The 17,794-nt window shown below is 45.4% G+C and overlaps 1 protein-coding gene across 1 annotated transcript in view; it reads left to right on the top strand.

The window, feature by feature from the left end:
- Positions 1 to 1,971: 1,971 nt before the first annotated feature.
- The window catches only part of WHRN (whirlin), an 871,032-nt gene continuing 855,209 nt past the window's right edge, over positions 1,972 to 17,794 (top strand). Inside the window, exons 1-2 of the mRNA XM_078640355.1 lie at positions 1,972 to 3,214; positions 3,305 to 3,518. Coding sequence (XP_078496481.1) covers positions 2,805 to 3,214; positions 3,305 to 3,518 — 624 coding nt within the window. The 5' untranslated portion in view covers positions 1,972 to 2,804. The remainder of the gene's footprint in view (positions 3,215 to 3,304; positions 3,519 to 17,794) is intronic.

A 17,794-nucleotide genomic window follows, 5' to 3' on the forward strand; every position in this document is an offset into this window, starting at 1 on the left:
GAGTGAGGGACTGCACACTGCCGGAGGGGGTCCTGGAGGCTCGGCCGCCTGGCTGGCAGGATCCCTGCACACCACACCGTGCGCTGCGCCAACTGCGGGCACTGCGCGCAGCGCACGCACCTATACGGCATCAACAGGCAGCAAGCACCGTGCGCGGACACTGCATCGGACGGAGCACCGACCCGCAGAGCAGCACCGACAGGCAGGAACTGTGCACTCTCCCAAGAGGCAGCCCATCGCTGTCATACCACACCAACAGGCAGCAAGGAACAGCGAGCGGCACGAGCCCACGGCAGCCATGGACGTGCGTGGCACCAGCAGGCACCCTTGAACAGTGCATACCGCACAGTACTATAAACCAGCTAGCCTCCGCGTACAGAAGCAAATAAACAACCAAGCACCACGTAGAATTCAAAGAGGGACCCGGCAACCGTTTGCCCTCCCAAGAAGCAACCAAGCACAGCGCGCGGCTCAAACAAGCATACCGGTTCTGTGCATTGCATAAACAGGCAACCTAGTCTTGTAGCTACCCGTACACGCAACCAAGAATCAACAGGTCATCGAGCACCGTGTTCAGCAACAAACAGACATGGTGTGACCGGCCACTAATTGCGCACAGCGCCAACAAGAAGGGACTGTGCACAGAGCTTCCAGGCAGCTAAACGCTGTGTGAACCCCCGTCGGAGAACACATCATAGTGGCGAGCACAACAGGCATCTGGGCATCGTGCGTAACACAAGCGAGCAGGGAGGGACGCGCACAGCCACAACAAGCAGCTAGACTTTACACAACCAGACCACCACCACCTGCCAGCCTGGCGCGGCGTGTGGCTCCGCCAGATAGCCGGTTCCTTATGCGTGGACAGGCACAGCAACGACCGGCCACCACTGCGCAAAGACAGAACTTTCAATCAAGCTACCTGTACAGCAAGGGGGAACCAAACTCCATGCGCAGTACCCTCAGGCAGCAGACCTAGCAACAACAGCCAAACCAACCAACCACCTTATACACATTCAAAAGCACCGAATCACCCTTTGCAGGAGCAACAGGGATTGAAACGTCTTGTATATGAGCAGGTACCTACACTTCCTCAGTCTCACCAGCAGTCAGTCGAGCATCCCGTCCAGCAACAGGTAGCACAGACACCAATCATCATGTTCAATGCCAACAGCAAATAAGTTCGCACAAAAGCTCGCCCGACACTTATGCACTGGGTGTAGCAGAAACAAGCAACAGAGCAATCAGACTGAGCAGAGCTTACTAGCAGGACCACACCCTGTGTTGGCACCTTCCAGCTGCAAGCAACCTGGCCCTCCACAATCTGGCTTTGTGTGCAGTCCGCCAGGCGAGCAACCACCCCGATAAATACCTGCATGCACTGCAGCACAGGTGCGGAACAACAGACAGAACTACCCTTGAGCAGTACGACGCACCCCGAATACAACCTCTAGAGTTCAAGCCGTCTACGCACCTAATGCTAAATGTAGCACCAATAACCAGGCAAGCTTCTTGAGTGGCACAGGCACAAACCCCAGCTCAGAGCAGTCTCACCATACAGAGGAGCAACTTTCACCACATCAGCTATATCCAATGAGCATGTGAAGCAACCTCCGACCACTGCACAGCTGAGCACCCTGCTCAGAGCCCCCAGACAGCCCACAAAGCTCCTCCCTACAAAGCAGTGTTTCCAGACCAGCAGCAGAGTTCCCTGCATCCCCAGGAGGACACGCATATGCCCAGCAGTCCAGTCAGCCAAGCTCACTGCTCGCTGCTAGCCACAAGAGGAGCCTGGAGGGAGGCGCCCTAAGAGAACCGGGACCAGCATCCCTAGTTATTCTACAGCTCTGAAGCCACAGAAGAAAGAGACCTCATGACCTACCACTGCTGTCCAAGGAGAGAAAAAGGCTGCATATCTTAACTTTCAGCTGATGTCCAAGGAGAAGTGAATGAGAAATCTCTTAACTTGTACGCTTGTCCAAACAGAGAAGTGGCTCTTGATTAACCTACCAGCGGTGTCCAAAGAGAGGACAGTGAGAAAGCTATTAATGCAACACAGATGTCCACAGAGAGTAGCAGAAGATATCCTCTAACTTACAGCTGGTGTCAAAGGAGGGATAGAGGACATCTCTGAACTTACCAGTGGTGTCCAAGGAGAGGAAAAGGCAACATCTCTTGGATTAGTGCCAGTGTCCAAGTGGAGGAGAAGATATCTCTTAATTTACTATTGGTGACCAAATAGAGGACAAAAAAGTATATTTTCATTTACTATTGGTGTCCAAGCAGAGGAGAAGACGATATCTTTCAATTTACTGCTGGTGTGCAAGTGTAGGATAGGGAAAGACTTGTCTGAATTTAACACCGGTGTCCAAGGAAAGGAAGAGGAGATCCCATATCTCACTGTTGGTGTCGAAAAAGCGAGAAGGAAAACTCATGATCTACCGCTGGTGGGAGGATAACTGAATGAGATACTAGGCAGCTACCTTTCCCTTCACCCAGATTGTACTGCGCTGTGTGGACCTCTAGGCAGATGAATGTACTGGAGATCATCAGACCACTCGCTTCCGCACCAGGAAGCCATGTTTTACTGTTACCTGCTCAGGAGTGAGGGGTCCATTTGTATTTGTAGGAGGCTGGGCAATATGTGCCCGTAGGCTTGAGAATTACATGTGCTACTGTGTGCATCAAAGTCATCCATGGAAGCTGAGATGAGAAGGCTTTCTGCCTTGCAATGAAGATAGGCTGAAGATGCTTTGACTGCCCTGGTCCAGACAATTTAATGCATCCCGGGGGATTTTAAGGGGGCCATGAGCTCGGATTTGGAGGGTGTGTCCCTGAACTCGTCCCCTGGCTCCTCCATGGGCTCAGATTCTGGGGGAGGAAGGCTACTCTCCGCCAATGTGCGGAGGTTGCACCGTGCCCTGACCGTGTTGTTAAGTGAGGCTGAGCGGGAGCAGTTCATCCACTGCCTGAATGTGTACCATGGTCGCAGGAATGTTTATGACCTGGTGCAAAGCCTGAGAGTGCTTCTGCGCAGCCCATCTCAGCGACAGCTCCTACCATTATTGCGCCTCGTTATCCCGCGCTCCGACCAGCTACTCTTCGACCAATATACCTCAGAAGGGCCTTACATCAGACCGCCTGACTACAATGTCCCATACAGGAATGTGCCAACTGATTATGGGGCAGGACTTGGGGGTCCTGGTAGGAGTCCACCCATGGAGTATGGGACTGCTCCTTCTGACCCTACCAGGACCCCACCACTGGAATATGCCACCTCCCCATTGCTTGTGGATGCCTTGCATGGTGGGGAGATACGACAGGTGGTTCTCAGGAGGAACCGAACCAACGAGGGTCTGGGCTTCAGCATCAGGGGGGGCTCGGAGCATGGAGTGGGAATATATGTGTCCTTGGTGGAGCCAGGTTCCTTGGCGGAACAGGAGGGACTGCGGATTGGGGACCAAATCCTGAGAGTCAATGACACATCGCTGGACAGACTCTGCCATGGTGACGCAGTCAAGGTGAGTGTGCAGAGTTCAGATCTTTTACATAGTTTGTGTACATGGAAAGGACTGGGTTAGGCACCTTCTGCAGAGATGTGTGGCTGTTTTTCTGTCTCTTATCCTTGTGAGGTAGATAGATGCCTACACCATTGAGCTGAGCAATTGCAAAATGTGTTATTGCATTTCATTTGTGCCGGTGCAGCTCTCTTAAACTAAACTATTAAATTAAACTAAACTATACCATTCAGTTTATTTATTGTGGCTTCCTAAGCTCAAGAGGACAACCACATTATTTACTGCAGTCTTTGCTATTTCTGGAAGAAATACCTTCGTCTTCCTGTTTCAGACTGTTGTTGGATGAAGCTCTTTCTCTCCAATGCCCTGCATTTTGTTCTCGCAGGTAATTTAGGAAAGAGTCTTCTGTTCCACGGACCATGCTGGTACTGAAACTAGTTCTGAAGCTTTCTATAGCCTGCGTGGTGTTCCCGTTTGAATCTCAGTGGTCCACCATTCATTACATGCTATCCATTAGTCTTTCATTCATTGCATTCTCATGCTTAACCTTTCCATTCACGCCATGCTGTTCCGTAGTTGTTCATTCACTGCACAGTCTTCAGTCTAATGCACGCTCTTCCATAGTCGTACATTCCATGATGACGTTTCTCGGTATTCCATTCACTGGATGCTGTTCCTTCGACTTCCATTAACTGCAACCTGAACCCAAAGCAGAATATGTTTTCGATTCCATGCATGCTGTATCTAAACATAGCTCGCAGGGCGTCGGTTATCTGTGCTGCATTTAGATCTACTTCCTGGATCTTCCATTCCCTGCATACTGTACCAACAATTGCTCAGTGGTGTTTTATTCCCAGCACAGTTTATCTGGGAGGATTTTCTTGTTTTTCGTTCCCAGCATGCTGTTTCTAGAAATATCTACTGCCCTCCCATTCAGTTCATTTTGTTTCTAAAAATAGTCCATGGGTCTTCCACCCCCTTTCTGTTTTACCTAAAATAACTCATTGGGCTTCATTTCACTCCCCTGCGTGTTCCTTCCAGAACAATCTCCCTGGTCCTCAATTCACCCCCGTCCCCTGCTTGCTCCTTCTAGACCTATCTACTATTTTCTGTCTTCTAATCGACAAAAATGGGCGCACCAGACACTGCCTATACACATTTCTGTATGTTTATTTCTATTGTATTGTAATTGCATTTATATAGCACTTACTACCCCTGCCGAGGCTTTGAAGCGCTTTCTCGGCGGGTAGCACGCTACTCAAGTTCCCATAAAGGATTAGTGGTGAATTAGTCTGGGGAAATATGAAATTAATTTGAGCGGTGGACATGTTAGTCTGTTATTGGGATTGTAAAGGATACTGGAGGAATGGAAGAGGGAAGGGCTTGCATTTATATAGTACTTGCTACCCCTGAAGAGGTGCTTAAGCGCTTTTTTAGGGGGTAGCACACTACTCCGGAACCCAAATAGGATTAGTAGGGAATTATAGTAGGGAAATAAAAAATTAATTTGAGTGCTGGACACGTTAGTCTATTATTTGGATTGAAAAAATAGTGGAAAGAAAGAAGAGGGAGGAGTCTAGAAAGATTTTCTGGTTTTTTTTAGTTCATCGCAGTAGGAGGGTGTTTGGAATGAGTAAATGGGAGGTGGAGGGGCAAGAGTCAGAGGGGTGGGTTTAGAAAGGCTTGTTTGGGAGATCAGATTAGTAAAAGAGGTATGAGATTAGGCAAGGAGGGGTAGAGGAGGGAAGAGTCTAGAAAGGGTTATTTTGGGGATCAGAATAGTGGTAGGGGGTTTGGGATGAATGAGAGAATGTAGTTAGAGAACATATTTGCTCACAGGTGAAGTATAACCCCACTGTTTGAGTCTCCCAGGTCTCCAGGTAATATTGGTTCAAATTCCCAGTACAAACTGTCCAAAGAAAATTCTTGGCATCACGTTTTATGTATTTTTATCCTCCCCACAATCCTCTAGATGAATTCAGCCTAGGAGAGGGGCCTTTGAGTTGGTTGACAGTGATTTTAATTGCTGAAAGTGGAAATGAAAACATTAAATCCTATTTTTACTTTGCTATTAGAATTTTAATACATATCCCGTACTTGGGCTAATAGTTCCATCCTTATGCATATTTATATATTTAGCTGTGCTTACACACATCGTTACTGTTCATTATATGAGGTATGGTCATACATCTGTACTTATACCTATTGCCTTTGGTATTGTTAACTAGTATTTGTACAGAATATACCGTGCCATTAGTATGGGACTCCTACAATTATGTTTATACCTACACCTAGGTTTAGAATCATATTTATACCTAAACACCTACATTTATATAAGTATTTGTTATTGTACCTATACTTATAATATTACTTATGTTTATGTATATTTGTACATATACTTGGAATCATGATTTTATTATTTATGCTTATACCAACAGTTATACGTACACCAAACATATATTGCCATGTTATGTTAAGAAGCTTCTGTAGAGCTCTCATATACTGCTGATATTTTTTGACGTTTGAGGAGTTCCTGAACCTGATGGACATGTCCAATATCAAAGAAGATTTGATAATAACCTGGGGCCAGAAAGTACTAACATTTAATTTGCAAAAAGCAGCCACAAATTGTGCACCAACATATGCCAAGGAAATCAGACGTTTGAAATCAACCTATGTACTAACAGGTCAATTTGCAAACTCGCCATTTGCAGGTGGTCACAATCTGCCCTACCTTACAATGACTTACTCTGACTGAATGCCAGGACAGAGTTGGTGGCCTGCTGGAGTCAGCAAGAACAGCATATCTGTGATCCCATTTAAATAAAGTACTTAAAAAAAATCGGCCAGTTTTCCTTAAAGGAAATGGGGCTGCATTTAAGAAAAAAATATATACTTAAAAAAAAAAAGTTTAAGAGATGGCATTGGTCCTCTGGACGCCAGCCCACTCCCATACAAACTTTTTTTCATTCATAATAGGGAAGTGTTTCCAGAGTGACCCTTTACCTTTTGCATATGAGTTTCCACCTCCTTTGAGAAGTTGGTAACCTGTCAATGGTTTGCAACTGAAAATGTGGCATCTTATTCTTTACCCATTTTATTGTTTTTGTAGCTTTGATGTCCTTAGATTAAAAATGTTTGCACTGTCACTTTACATATTGTAAATTATTTTATCATTTTTAGCTTTTCAACATGTGTCTTATGACACATAAGTCAGACAAATCTGTTCCTTAGGGTGTGTGCACTTTTGCATAAAACAAAAACGTTTCTTCACCATGTTATTCTCGATTCATTAAAGATTTTCAAAAACTCCTTGGTTGATTATTCTGTGATTTTTATTCATCCATATGCTTCATATGTCAATTCAAAATCATTGAATCGTGGAATTCATAACTGGCAGTTTAATCCGAAAACAGTTTGTATCGTACCCAATGCATTTCGGGTCATTCTACGACCCTTCATCAGGGGTCTAAAGGAAAAAATACAGAAAAACCTTGTGAGCAGGTCTCCACTTAAAAATTAAATATTAGTTCATATAAACATATTCAGTAAAACATGATTGCATTAAGAATTACAGTGCTGATCATCAAGTCGGCTGTATACCATGGTGTTTTAAATTACATGGAATAACCTGTCTTTCATGCAGTATCTAGTGTGTTAGCATCTCTTACCATAACAACTCTACAATGCAACCAGATTAAGCCGCGTGTGTTGCGAGTATAACGCTACAGTGGTACAACTTTTAACAAACCGCATGTCACAAGATCAAGCCGCATTGAATAAGCGTATTACACAAGAAATATAGTCCCACAATCTAAACGTGTTTGAATAACTTACTTCCAAACATACGATCGCGTGGACGTGTAGAGTAGAATTCCAAGTGAACCAACTTCCTGATTCGGAATCACATGACAGTATCTAACCTATGAGGGCAATGATTTACCACAACCCATGATGTGAGCCAACCTATCCGCTATTTGTACCTTGTCATGTGATCTGCGAAAGGACTCTTATCACCATTTCAAAACCTATGTTTATAAAAATTATATTGTCATGCACCTACAATATTATCAAGAGTGTATGATGTGAAATATATTAGTCAAGACATTACGGAGGTGAATTGTGCGTAAATAGCGGATAGATTGGCTCACACCACGGGTTGCGTTAAATCATTGAACTCATAGGTTAGATACTGTCACGTGATTCCGAATCAAGAAGTCGTTTCACTTAGAATTCTACTCTATGCATCCACGCAATCATATGTTTGGAAGTAAGTTATTTGAACGTGTTTAGATTGCGGGACTATATTTCTTGTGTAATACGCTTATTCAACGCGGCTTGATCTTGTGACATGCAGTTTGATAAAAATTGTAGCGCTTTAGCGTTATACTCGCAACACACGCGGCTTAATCCAGTTGCATTGTAGAGTCGCTATGGCAAGAGATGTTAATACACTAGATACTGCATGAAAGACAGGTTATTCCTTGTAATTTGAAACACCATGGTATACAACCGAATTGATGATCAGCACTGTAATTCTTGATGCAATCATGTTTTACTGAATATGTTTATATGAACTAATATTTAATTTTTAAGTGGAGACCTGCTCACAAGGTTTTTCTGTATTTTTTCCTTTAGACCCCTGATGAAGGGTCGTAGAATGACCCGAAATGCATTGGGTACGATACAAACTATTTTTGGATTAAACTGCCAGTTATGAATTCCATGATTCAATGATTTTGAATTGACATATGAAGCATATGAATGAATAAAAATCACAGAATAATCAATCAAGGAGTTTTTGAAAATCTTTAATGAATCGAGTATAACTCAGTGAAGAAACGTTTTTGTTTTATGTAAAAGTGCACACCTCCTAAGGAACAGATTAGTCTGACCCACGTAGTTTGAATCATATATGAGCACTGCCACACACAGTGCTAGGATGGAGTAGCACAACATGAACTTGTACTAATAACATCGGATAAATAGATTAAAATTGAGTGCACAGAAGAACTTAATTGTCTTGTGACACATAAGACACATATTTCTTATTGTATGTATCTTTTATGATCTGCCTTCAGGAGATCAAATTAAGATGAATGTGGTGCAATGCGAGTTTCAAACTCCTTTGAGGAGTTGCTAACCTGTCAAGGTTTGCAACTGAAAATGTGGTTGTAAACCAATTATACACAGCAGTGTGAATTTGAATTTGACACATTAAACAACCCCCTTCTAAATTGCAATTCATAATTCATTTCTAAACAAGTTACAGTATCACAAAATGGGTTAAGTACATTTAAAAAAGCAGTTTAGCTGTAGCTAATTCTGTGATCTAGCGAATCGCAGGCTTTGCGACTGCTAAATGGTTTCAAACATCTGTGCCGAGGTCTTTTCTTGCCTTCAAAACATCAGATGACCAGATGTTTGGCACAGAGGTAATGGCAGTTTGTCCCAGGCTAGCAAAGTCAGCACCAAAAATAGCTTTCCACCTCGCTGAAGTTTTTGAAAGCTAGCAATGCTAAGTAAAACTCAATTCCGATAACATGAAACTCACATCAATAGCTACAAAATGTGTTCTTGAAAGTCAACCTGGCAAAAAAACAGATAGCAAACGCCATGAGTTCATAAGCCAGATGGCAGAATGGAAACTGTGTGCCTTGTTGAACAATGCTGAGTTCTGGACAGATAAATTGGCTGACAGTTACTCCAATAGATAGCTAAACTGATTATTAGATCATAAAAACAAAGTCAAGCGCACACAACCTGCATATATGTTCAACAGTTAAGTTTGGTATTCATTTAATGGAAAGGATAGGATCAAACTCCAATGTCTTTGATTCGTAAGGTGTTTATTCATTCAATTTCAGTATTTGTTTCACAAGAAAAACCAGCCGACACGTGTTTCGTCAACACCGGGGTAAACCCGTGACTCTTCAGGGCTGTAGGATATAATGATGCAAGCTGTGTCGTCGGACCGGTGATAGTTCCAACCCGGTCCTGATCGGGTGTGAGAGAGGGAGGACGCGTAGAGGAGGTGCTCTGAGCGTATCAGTAGTCAAGGTATTAGGAAGGTCCGACGCCGGATGAGCGATCGGGGGGCAAAGGGAAGCAAATCCGCTAACCCTAGCCTTTGAGCTTGTGGTCGTGGTATCGAGGGAGAAAGATGTCCGCGCGTCTGAGTAAAATCGACCTTACTCGCTTGACTTTGTTTTTACACATACAGAAGATAGAGGTTTCCTCCACCTTCCTTTTCTGAGACAAGGGTTATCTCAGAACAAGTAGCACCAACCACCAATTTTTCGAGTGACTCACTGACCACTACCCGTAGAGCGCCTAAACATTTCTGAACACTCCCATAACCTCTCGCTGAACCTTATATGATTATTAGATCATATATACATAAAAAGGGAGTGCTTAGGAAATCCCAAGAAATGTAATCTAATCTTAAATTAACTCAATACAATGTCCGTATAAATTCATTTTCCAATCATGCAACTTTCTCTTTCAGGTCTAGCCAATACACAAAAATTGCTTAGGAAACCGAGTAAGTAAGATTCCAAATTTGAATAAATGTAGTGACCATTCAAACACATTGATTCTTCTCATAGATTTCAATATAATGTAGGAGCCATGGCATGATATTTCAAGGCAAACCTATTCTTTAGAAAATCCAATAGCAGACCAGCCAACGCGTTTCGTCCCTTTCAGGGACTTCCTCAGGGATTAGAAAGATTATTCTTCTTCTCTCTTTTAATGTTGCTTTTCTGGATAGAGATATCCCATTCAAATTCTGGCGTAGAGTGACTGTATCCCCAGTGACACCTGCTACATTAAGCAGAATTGCACCAAATCACATCTACATGAATCCATATCATGATAAGGATTCTCTAGCCACAATATGAGATATCGCTATCCAGATAAGAGTCACTAAAAGAGAGAAGACAAATAATTTTTCTAAATTCTGATAAAGTCCGTTTTAGGGATGAAATGGATTGGCTGGGCTGCTGTTGGATTTTGTGAAGAATATGTTTAGTTTGAAATATCATGCCTTGGCTCCTGCATTATGTGGAAATCTATGAGTTGAATCTCAGTGCTTGAATGATCATTACATCAAGCCAAATTTGGAATAATACTTACTTGGCTTCCCAAGCAATTTTTGTGCAATGGCTGAACCCGAAAGAAGAAGTAGCATGATTGGAACAAGAATTTGAACTGTCATTGTATTGTTTTAATTTAAATTTAGATAATACATTTTTGGGGACTCTCTAAGCACCCCCTTTTTACATATATTTGTCCATTTGACTTTATGATTTCTGAGCAGTAGAACCATTAGAAGGTCGAGTCCAATTGTACTTATATTACGGAATTAATGCCTGAGCGGCCGGGTTGAGCTAATACTGCTCTTGTTGGATATATTTGATTAATATATCAATCACTGTTTCTAAAAAATGCATACATTAGAGTAATATCTGTCAAGTTAGCATATATTTTCGATCAGCATTTTTAAATAATGCTTCTTAATTAAGCAATTTGTCATTTTGAAATTGCAAACAAAACTCATGTCCACCCAGAATACAACTTTGCTGCTACCCCATTGGTTTATACCTTGTCACATTGCCCATATTCGGAAAAATAATTTACAGTCGATCGAATCATGGTTTGGGAAAATGAATGTATGTATGTATGTCATATTTGTATATGGTGAACATAGCTAAGGCAGTGGAGTGATTAAAAAGGGTTAAAGCCGGATACAGAGCACCAGAGATTTGAGAGGAAACTGGTTTGTGGACTATTAATGCTTCATCATGTAGCGCTCTATGAAGAGATGCATGTTCACTCTTTCCTGAATTAGAGCAGGATTGGATTGGTCCTGTTTGACATGAGGATCTTGTCAAATTCTGGGTGCATAGATTAGTATTTATTTCATTTTTTTACACTACTTTCTCTCCAGTCTGATAGTTTTGTTGCTGAGGGAGTGCCGGAGATGATGAGCTAACTATTTAGATAGATGGGGGTGCAGTTTGTAATGACTTTGTAAATGCTGCAGCTAGTTTTTAATAAGATGTAGGCTTGCAAGGGGCCCAGTGGAGTTTCATCAGGATGGAGGGGATGTGATCATATTTCTTCAGGTCCTGGATGAGATATTTTGTGGCGTGTTGAATTCCTTTAAGAGGGACCCGTGTTTAGTCTGGAGGCCACAGAGTACGGTTTTTGGTTAAGAAGGTCCAGAGTTGTGGGCCACTGAAAAAGATAAAAAAAGGTTTTGGAGACAAAGCCATGTTGCTGGCTCACTTGCAAATATTTGTACTTATGGTGTAATCAATTGGGTGATTTTGTCAAGTATATGGCGCTCTTAGACGTGTCTCACACTTTTTATAATTCAATGAAGTCTCACCTGCAGTGCTTAAAGAGGAGGAAGATTCACCCTACTTCCCCTAAACCGATCCTGTAGATCGGAAAACACACTCCAAAGTTCTAGCACATGCAATCCTAGTCTATGTTTATGTGCTACAGTAATCAGTGCGTATATGACGATTAACAATTCGCATTGTAATATATTTCTTTTTCATTTTCGGCGCATTGACCTCTTCATTCATTTATTTAGCCATCTACATCTGCTTGGCAATCCAAACATGGCATCTACTTGGAAGTCCACTAAGGCTGCGGGGCGACTGCTGGCAGGGATCTCTGACTGTGCCAGGCGGTCCTCCACAAGGAGAGCTAATGCTATGGACTCTGCTTGGGTGACTTTGCAGGATGCCGGGCCACCCGCCAGGTTTTATATTACCCCGTAAAACATTTAGATCGGTTTAGTTAAAAAAGGTGCTGATGGAAATTGATATCAATTGTCATATTTAGAGATCTCTTGTGCATTTAGTAGCTCGCCAGGAGATGCTAGCTGCCATTTAGAAGCGTTTGCCTTAGAATTATTCTCAGAGGTGTTCTAAGCAAGGGAAATCAGTCACTGATGCCTCACCTTTCATTCTTAGTCAAAGGAGAGTGGAAGTAGAGCTGGAGATCACTCCCTCCTACTGGACACCAACTTGTGGCTTCAGAAATGTGATTGCAGGCCATACATTCTCGACTTTCTGGTCTTCAGAATGGTGTATTTTGTATTACACCAGAGCCTTTCTTTGGAAATGCAATCCCAGTGTATCTTCCATAGTGTTTAGCTCCACGTGTTAGGCCTGTTGAAATTTAGAGTCTTTTTGCACTCTGTTCCTATTGGCAGTGACCCTTACGTCTTAAAATTACCATGCTGGAATTTGCTTCTTGACACGTTTTTACTTTCAAAACAGGTCAGGAGATGGTTATAGTGGCCACGCCTTTCATCCAAATCTTTTATGATGGCTCATTGGAAATTCAAGCAGGCTCATTGATATTGTAGTTGGGTTGCTAAGCTGGCCAGGATTCACTTATTGGTATAGTGGTCTGCCCTTATAAACCATGCACATTTGAAACGGTTTGGACAGGTTTTGTGGGAGTGGATGTCCTTGGCTAGGCATCTTTGCACACGTAATAAGCCAGAGGAAATGCTGTCAGGGTCTCTGTGCAGAGAATGTGTTGTTAGCACAACCACTTTGTGAAGAGAATGCTGCTGGCCGGGTCGCTTTGAACACAGGATAGTGCTGGCAGGGGTCTTTGTAGAGAGGGTGGTGCTGGCTGCATCTCCATCTCCAGAGGATGGTGCTGGGAGGGTCTCTTTGTACAGTGTATGGTTCTGGCGGGGTCTCTTTGTACAGTGTATGGTGCTGGGAGGGTCTCTTTGCACAGTGTATGGTGCTGGCGGGGTCTCTTTGTTCAGTGTATGGTGCTGGGAGGGTCTCTTTGTACAGTGTATGGTGCTGGGAGGGTCTCTTTGTGCAGTGTATGGTGTTGGTGGGGTCTCTTTGTGCAGTGTATGGTGTTGGCGGGGTCTCTTTGTACAGTGTATGGTGCTCGGAGGGTCTCTTTGTTCAGTGTAAGGAGCTGAGAGGGTCTCTTTGTACAGTGTATGGTGCTGGGAGGGTCTCTTTGTGCAGTGTATGGTGCTGGGAGGGTCTCTTTGTGCAGTGTATGGTGCTGGGAGGGTCTCTTTGTGCAGTGTATGGTGTTGGCGGGGTCTCTTTGTACAGTGTATGGAGCTGAGAGGGTCTCTTTGTTCAGTGTATGGTGCTGAGAGGGTCTCTTTGTACAGTGTATGGTGCTGGGAGGGTCTCTTTGTACAGTGTGGTGCTCGGAGGGTCTCTTTGTTCAGTGTAAGGAGCTGAGAGGGTCTCTTTGTACAGTGTATGGTGCTGGGAGGGTCTCTTTGTGCAGTGTATGGTGCTGGGATGGTCTCTTTGTGCAGTGTATGGTGTTGGCGGGGTCTCTTTGTACAGTGTATGGAGCTGAGAGGGTCTCTTTGTTCAGTGTATGGTGCTGAGAGGGTCTCTTTGTACAGTGTATGGTGCTGGGAGGGTCTCTTTGTGCAGTGTATGGTGTTGGCGGGGTCTCTTTGTGCAGTGTATGGTGCTGGCGGGGTCTCTTTGTACAGTGTATGGTGCTGAGAGGGTCTCATTGCACAGTGTATGGTGCTCGGAGGGTCTCTTTGTACAGTGTATGGTGCTGGGAGGGTCTCATTGCACAGTGTATGGTGCTGGGAGGGTCTCTTTGTGCAGTGTCTGGTGCTGAGAGGGTCTCTTTGTACAGTGTATGGTGCTCGGAGGGTCTCTTTGTACAGTGTATGGAGCTGAGAGGGTCTCTTTGTACAGTGTATGGTGCTGGGAGGGTCTCTTTGTGCAGTGTATGGTGTTGGCGGGGTCTCTTTGTACAGTGTATGGTGCTGGGAGGGTCTCTTTGTACAGTGTATGGAGCTGAGAGGGTCTCTTTGTGCAGTGTATGGTGTTGGTGGGGTCTCTTTGTACAGTGTATGGTGCTGGGAGGGTCTCTTTGTACAGTGTATGGTGTTGGCGGGGTCTCTTTGTACAGTGTATGGTGCTGGGAGGGTCTCTTTGTGCAGTGTATGGTGTTGGTGGGGTCTCTTTGTACAGTGTATGGTGCTGGGAGGGTCTCTTTGTACAGTGTATGGTGCTGGGAGGGTCTCTTTGTGCAGTGTATGGAGCTGAGAGGGTCTCTTTGCACAGTGTATGGTGCTGGGAGGGTCTCCTTGTACAGTGTATGGTGTTTGGGTTTCCTTGTACAGTGTATGGTGTTGGGAGGGTCTCTTTGTGCAGTGTATGGTGTTGGCGGGGTCTCTTTGTACAGTGTATGGTGCTGGGAGGGTCTCTTTGTACAGTGTATGGAGCTGAGAGGGTCTCTTTGTACAGTGTATGGTGCTGGGAGGGTCTCTTTGTGCAGTGTATGGTGCTGGGAGGGTCTCTTTGTTCAGTGTATGGAGCTGAGAGGGTCTCTTTGTACAGTGTATGGTGCTGGGAGGGTCTCTTTGTACAGTGTATGGTGCTGGGAGGGTCTCTTTGTACAGTGTATGGTGCTGGGAGGGTCTCTTTGTGCAATGTATGGTGTTGGCGGGGTATCTTTGTACAGTGTATGGTGCTGGGAGGGTCTCTTTGTGCAGTGTATGGTGCTGGGAGGGTCTCTTTGTGCAGTGTATGGTGCTGGAAGTGTCTCTTTGTACAGTGTATGGGGCTGGGAGGGTCTCTTTGCACAGTGTATGGGGCTGGGAGGGTCTCTTTGTACAGTGTATGGGGCTGGGAGGGTCTCTTTGCACAGTGTATGGTGCTGGGAGGGTCTCTTTGTACAGTGTTTGGTGCTGGGAGGGTCTCTTTGTACAGTGTATGGGGCTGGTGGGGTCTCTTCGTACAGTGTATGGTGTTGGCGGGGTCTCTTTGCACAGTGTATGGTGCTGGGAGGGTCTCTTTGTACAGTGTTTGGTGCTGGGAGGGTCTCTTTATACAGTGTATGGGGCTGGTGGGGTCTCTTTGTACAGTGTATGGAGCTGGGAGGGTCTCTTTGTACAGTGTATGGGGCTGAGAGGGTCTCTTTGTACAGTGTATGGGGCTGGTGGGGTCTCTTAGTACAGTGTATGGAGCTGGGAGGGTCTCTTTGTACAGTGTATGGGGCTGGCGGGGTCTCTTTGTACAGTGTATGGGGCTGGCGGGGTCTCTTTGTACAGTGTATGGAGCTGGGAGGGTCTCTTTGTACAGTGTATGGTGCTGGGAGGGTCTCTTTGTACAGTGTATGGTGCTGGGAGGGTCTCTTTGTACAGTGTATGGTGCTGGGAGGGTCTCTTTGTTCAGTGTATGGTGCTGGGAGGGTCTCTTTGTACAGTGTATGGTGCTGGGAGGGTCTCTTTGTACAGTGTATGGTGCTGGGGAGGTCTCTTTGTACAGTGTATGGTGCTGGGAGGGTCTCTTTGTACAGTGTATGGTGCTGGGAGGGTCTCTTTGTACAGTGTATGGAGCTGAGAGGGTCTCTTTGTACAGTGCATGGTGCTGAGAGGGTCTCTTTGTACAGTGTATGGTGCTGGGAGGGTCTCTTTGTACAGTGTATGGTGCTGGGAGGGTCTCTTTGTACAGTGTATGGAGCTGAGAGGGTCTCTTTGTACAGTGCATGGTGCTGAGAGGGTCTCTTTGTACAGTGTATGGTGCTGGGAGGGTCTCTTTGTACAGTGTATCGTGCTGGGAGGGTCTCTTTGTACAGTGTATGGTGCTGGGAGGGTCTCTTTGTTCAGTGTATGGTGCTGAGAGGGTCTCTTCGTACAGTGTATGGTGCTGGCGGGGTCTCTTTGTTCAGTGTATGGTGCTGGGAGGGTCTCTTTGTACAGTGTATGGTGCTGGGAGGGTCTCTTTGTTCAGTGTATGGTTCTGGTGGGGTCTCTTCGTACAGTGTATGGTTCTGGGAGGGTCTCTTTGGACAGTGTATGGTGCTGGGAGGGTCTCTTTGTACAGTGTATGGTGCTCGGAGGGTCTCTTTGTACAGTGTATGGTGCTGGGAGGGTCTCTTTGGACAGTGTATGGTGCTGGGAGGGTCTCTTTGTACAGTGTATGGTGCTCGGAGGGTCTCTTTGTACAGTGTATGGTGCTGGGAGGGTCTCTTTGTTCAGTGTATGGGGCTGGTGGGGTCTCTTCGTACAGTGTATGGTGCTGGGAGGGTCTCTTTGTACAGTGTATGGTTCTGGGAGGGTCTCTTTGGACAGTGTATGGTGCTGGGAGGGTCTCTTTGTACAGTGTATGGGGCTGGGAGGGTCTCTTTGTACAGTGGATGGTGCTTGCGGGGTCTCCTTGTACAGTGTATGGTGCTGGGAGGGTCTCTTTGTATAGTGTATGGAGCTGAGAGGGTCTCTTTGTGCAGTGTATGGTGCTGGGAGGGTCTCTTTGTACAGTGTATGGGGCTGGGAGGGTCTCTTTGTACAGTGTATGGAGCTGAGAGGGTCTCTTTGTACAGTGTATGGTGCTAGGAGGGTCTCTTTGTACAGTGTATGGAGCTGGGAGGGTCTCTTTGTACAGTGTATGGTGCTTGCAGGGTCTCCTTGTACAGTGTATGGTGCTCGGAGGGTCTCTTTGTTCAGTGTAAGGAGCTGAGAGGGTCTCTTTGTACAGTGCATGCTGCTGAGAGGGTCTCTTCGTACAGTGTATGGTGCTGGCGGGGTCTCTTTGTTCAGTGTATGGTGCTGGCGGGGTCTCCTTGTACAGTGTATGGTGCTGGGAGGGTCTCTTTGTTCAGTGTATGGTTCTGGTGGGGTCTCTTCGTACAGTGTATGGTTCTGGGAGGGTCTCTTTGTTCAGTGTATGGGGCTGGCGGGGTCTCTTTGTACAGTGTATGGTGCTGGGAGGGTCTCTTTGTTCAGTGTATGGGGCTGGCGGGGTCTCTTCGTACAGTGTATGGGGCTGGGAGGGTCTCTTTGTACAGTGTATGGTTCTGGGAGGGTCTCTTTGTGCAGTGTATGGGGCTGGGAGGGTCTCTTTGTACAGTGTATGGTGCTGGGAGGGTCTCTTTGTACAGTGTATGGGGCTGGGAGGGTCTCTTTGTACAGTGGATGGTGCTTGCGGGGTCTCCTTGTACAGTGTATGGTGCTGGGAGGGTCTCTTTGTACAGTGTATGGAGCTGGGAGGGTCTCTTTGTACAGTGTATGGTGCTAGGAGGGTCTCTTTGTACAGTGTATGGTGCTGGCAGGGTCTCTTTGTACAGTGGATGGTGCTTGCAGGGTCTCCTTGTACAGTGTATGGGGCTGGTGGGGTCTCTTTGTACAGTGTATGAAGCTGGTGGGGTCTCTTTGTACAGTGTATGGTGCTGGGAGGGTCTCTTTGTACAGTGGATGGTGCTTGCAGGGTCTCCTTGTACAGAGTATGGTGCTGGGA

Source organism: Lissotriton helveticus, chromosome 5_1 (assembly GCF_964261635.1).
Source record: "Lissotriton helveticus chromosome 5_1, aLisHel1.1, whole genome shotgun sequence".
Lineage (NCBI taxonomy): Eukaryota > Metazoa > Chordata > Amphibia > Caudata > Salamandridae > Lissotriton > Lissotriton helveticus.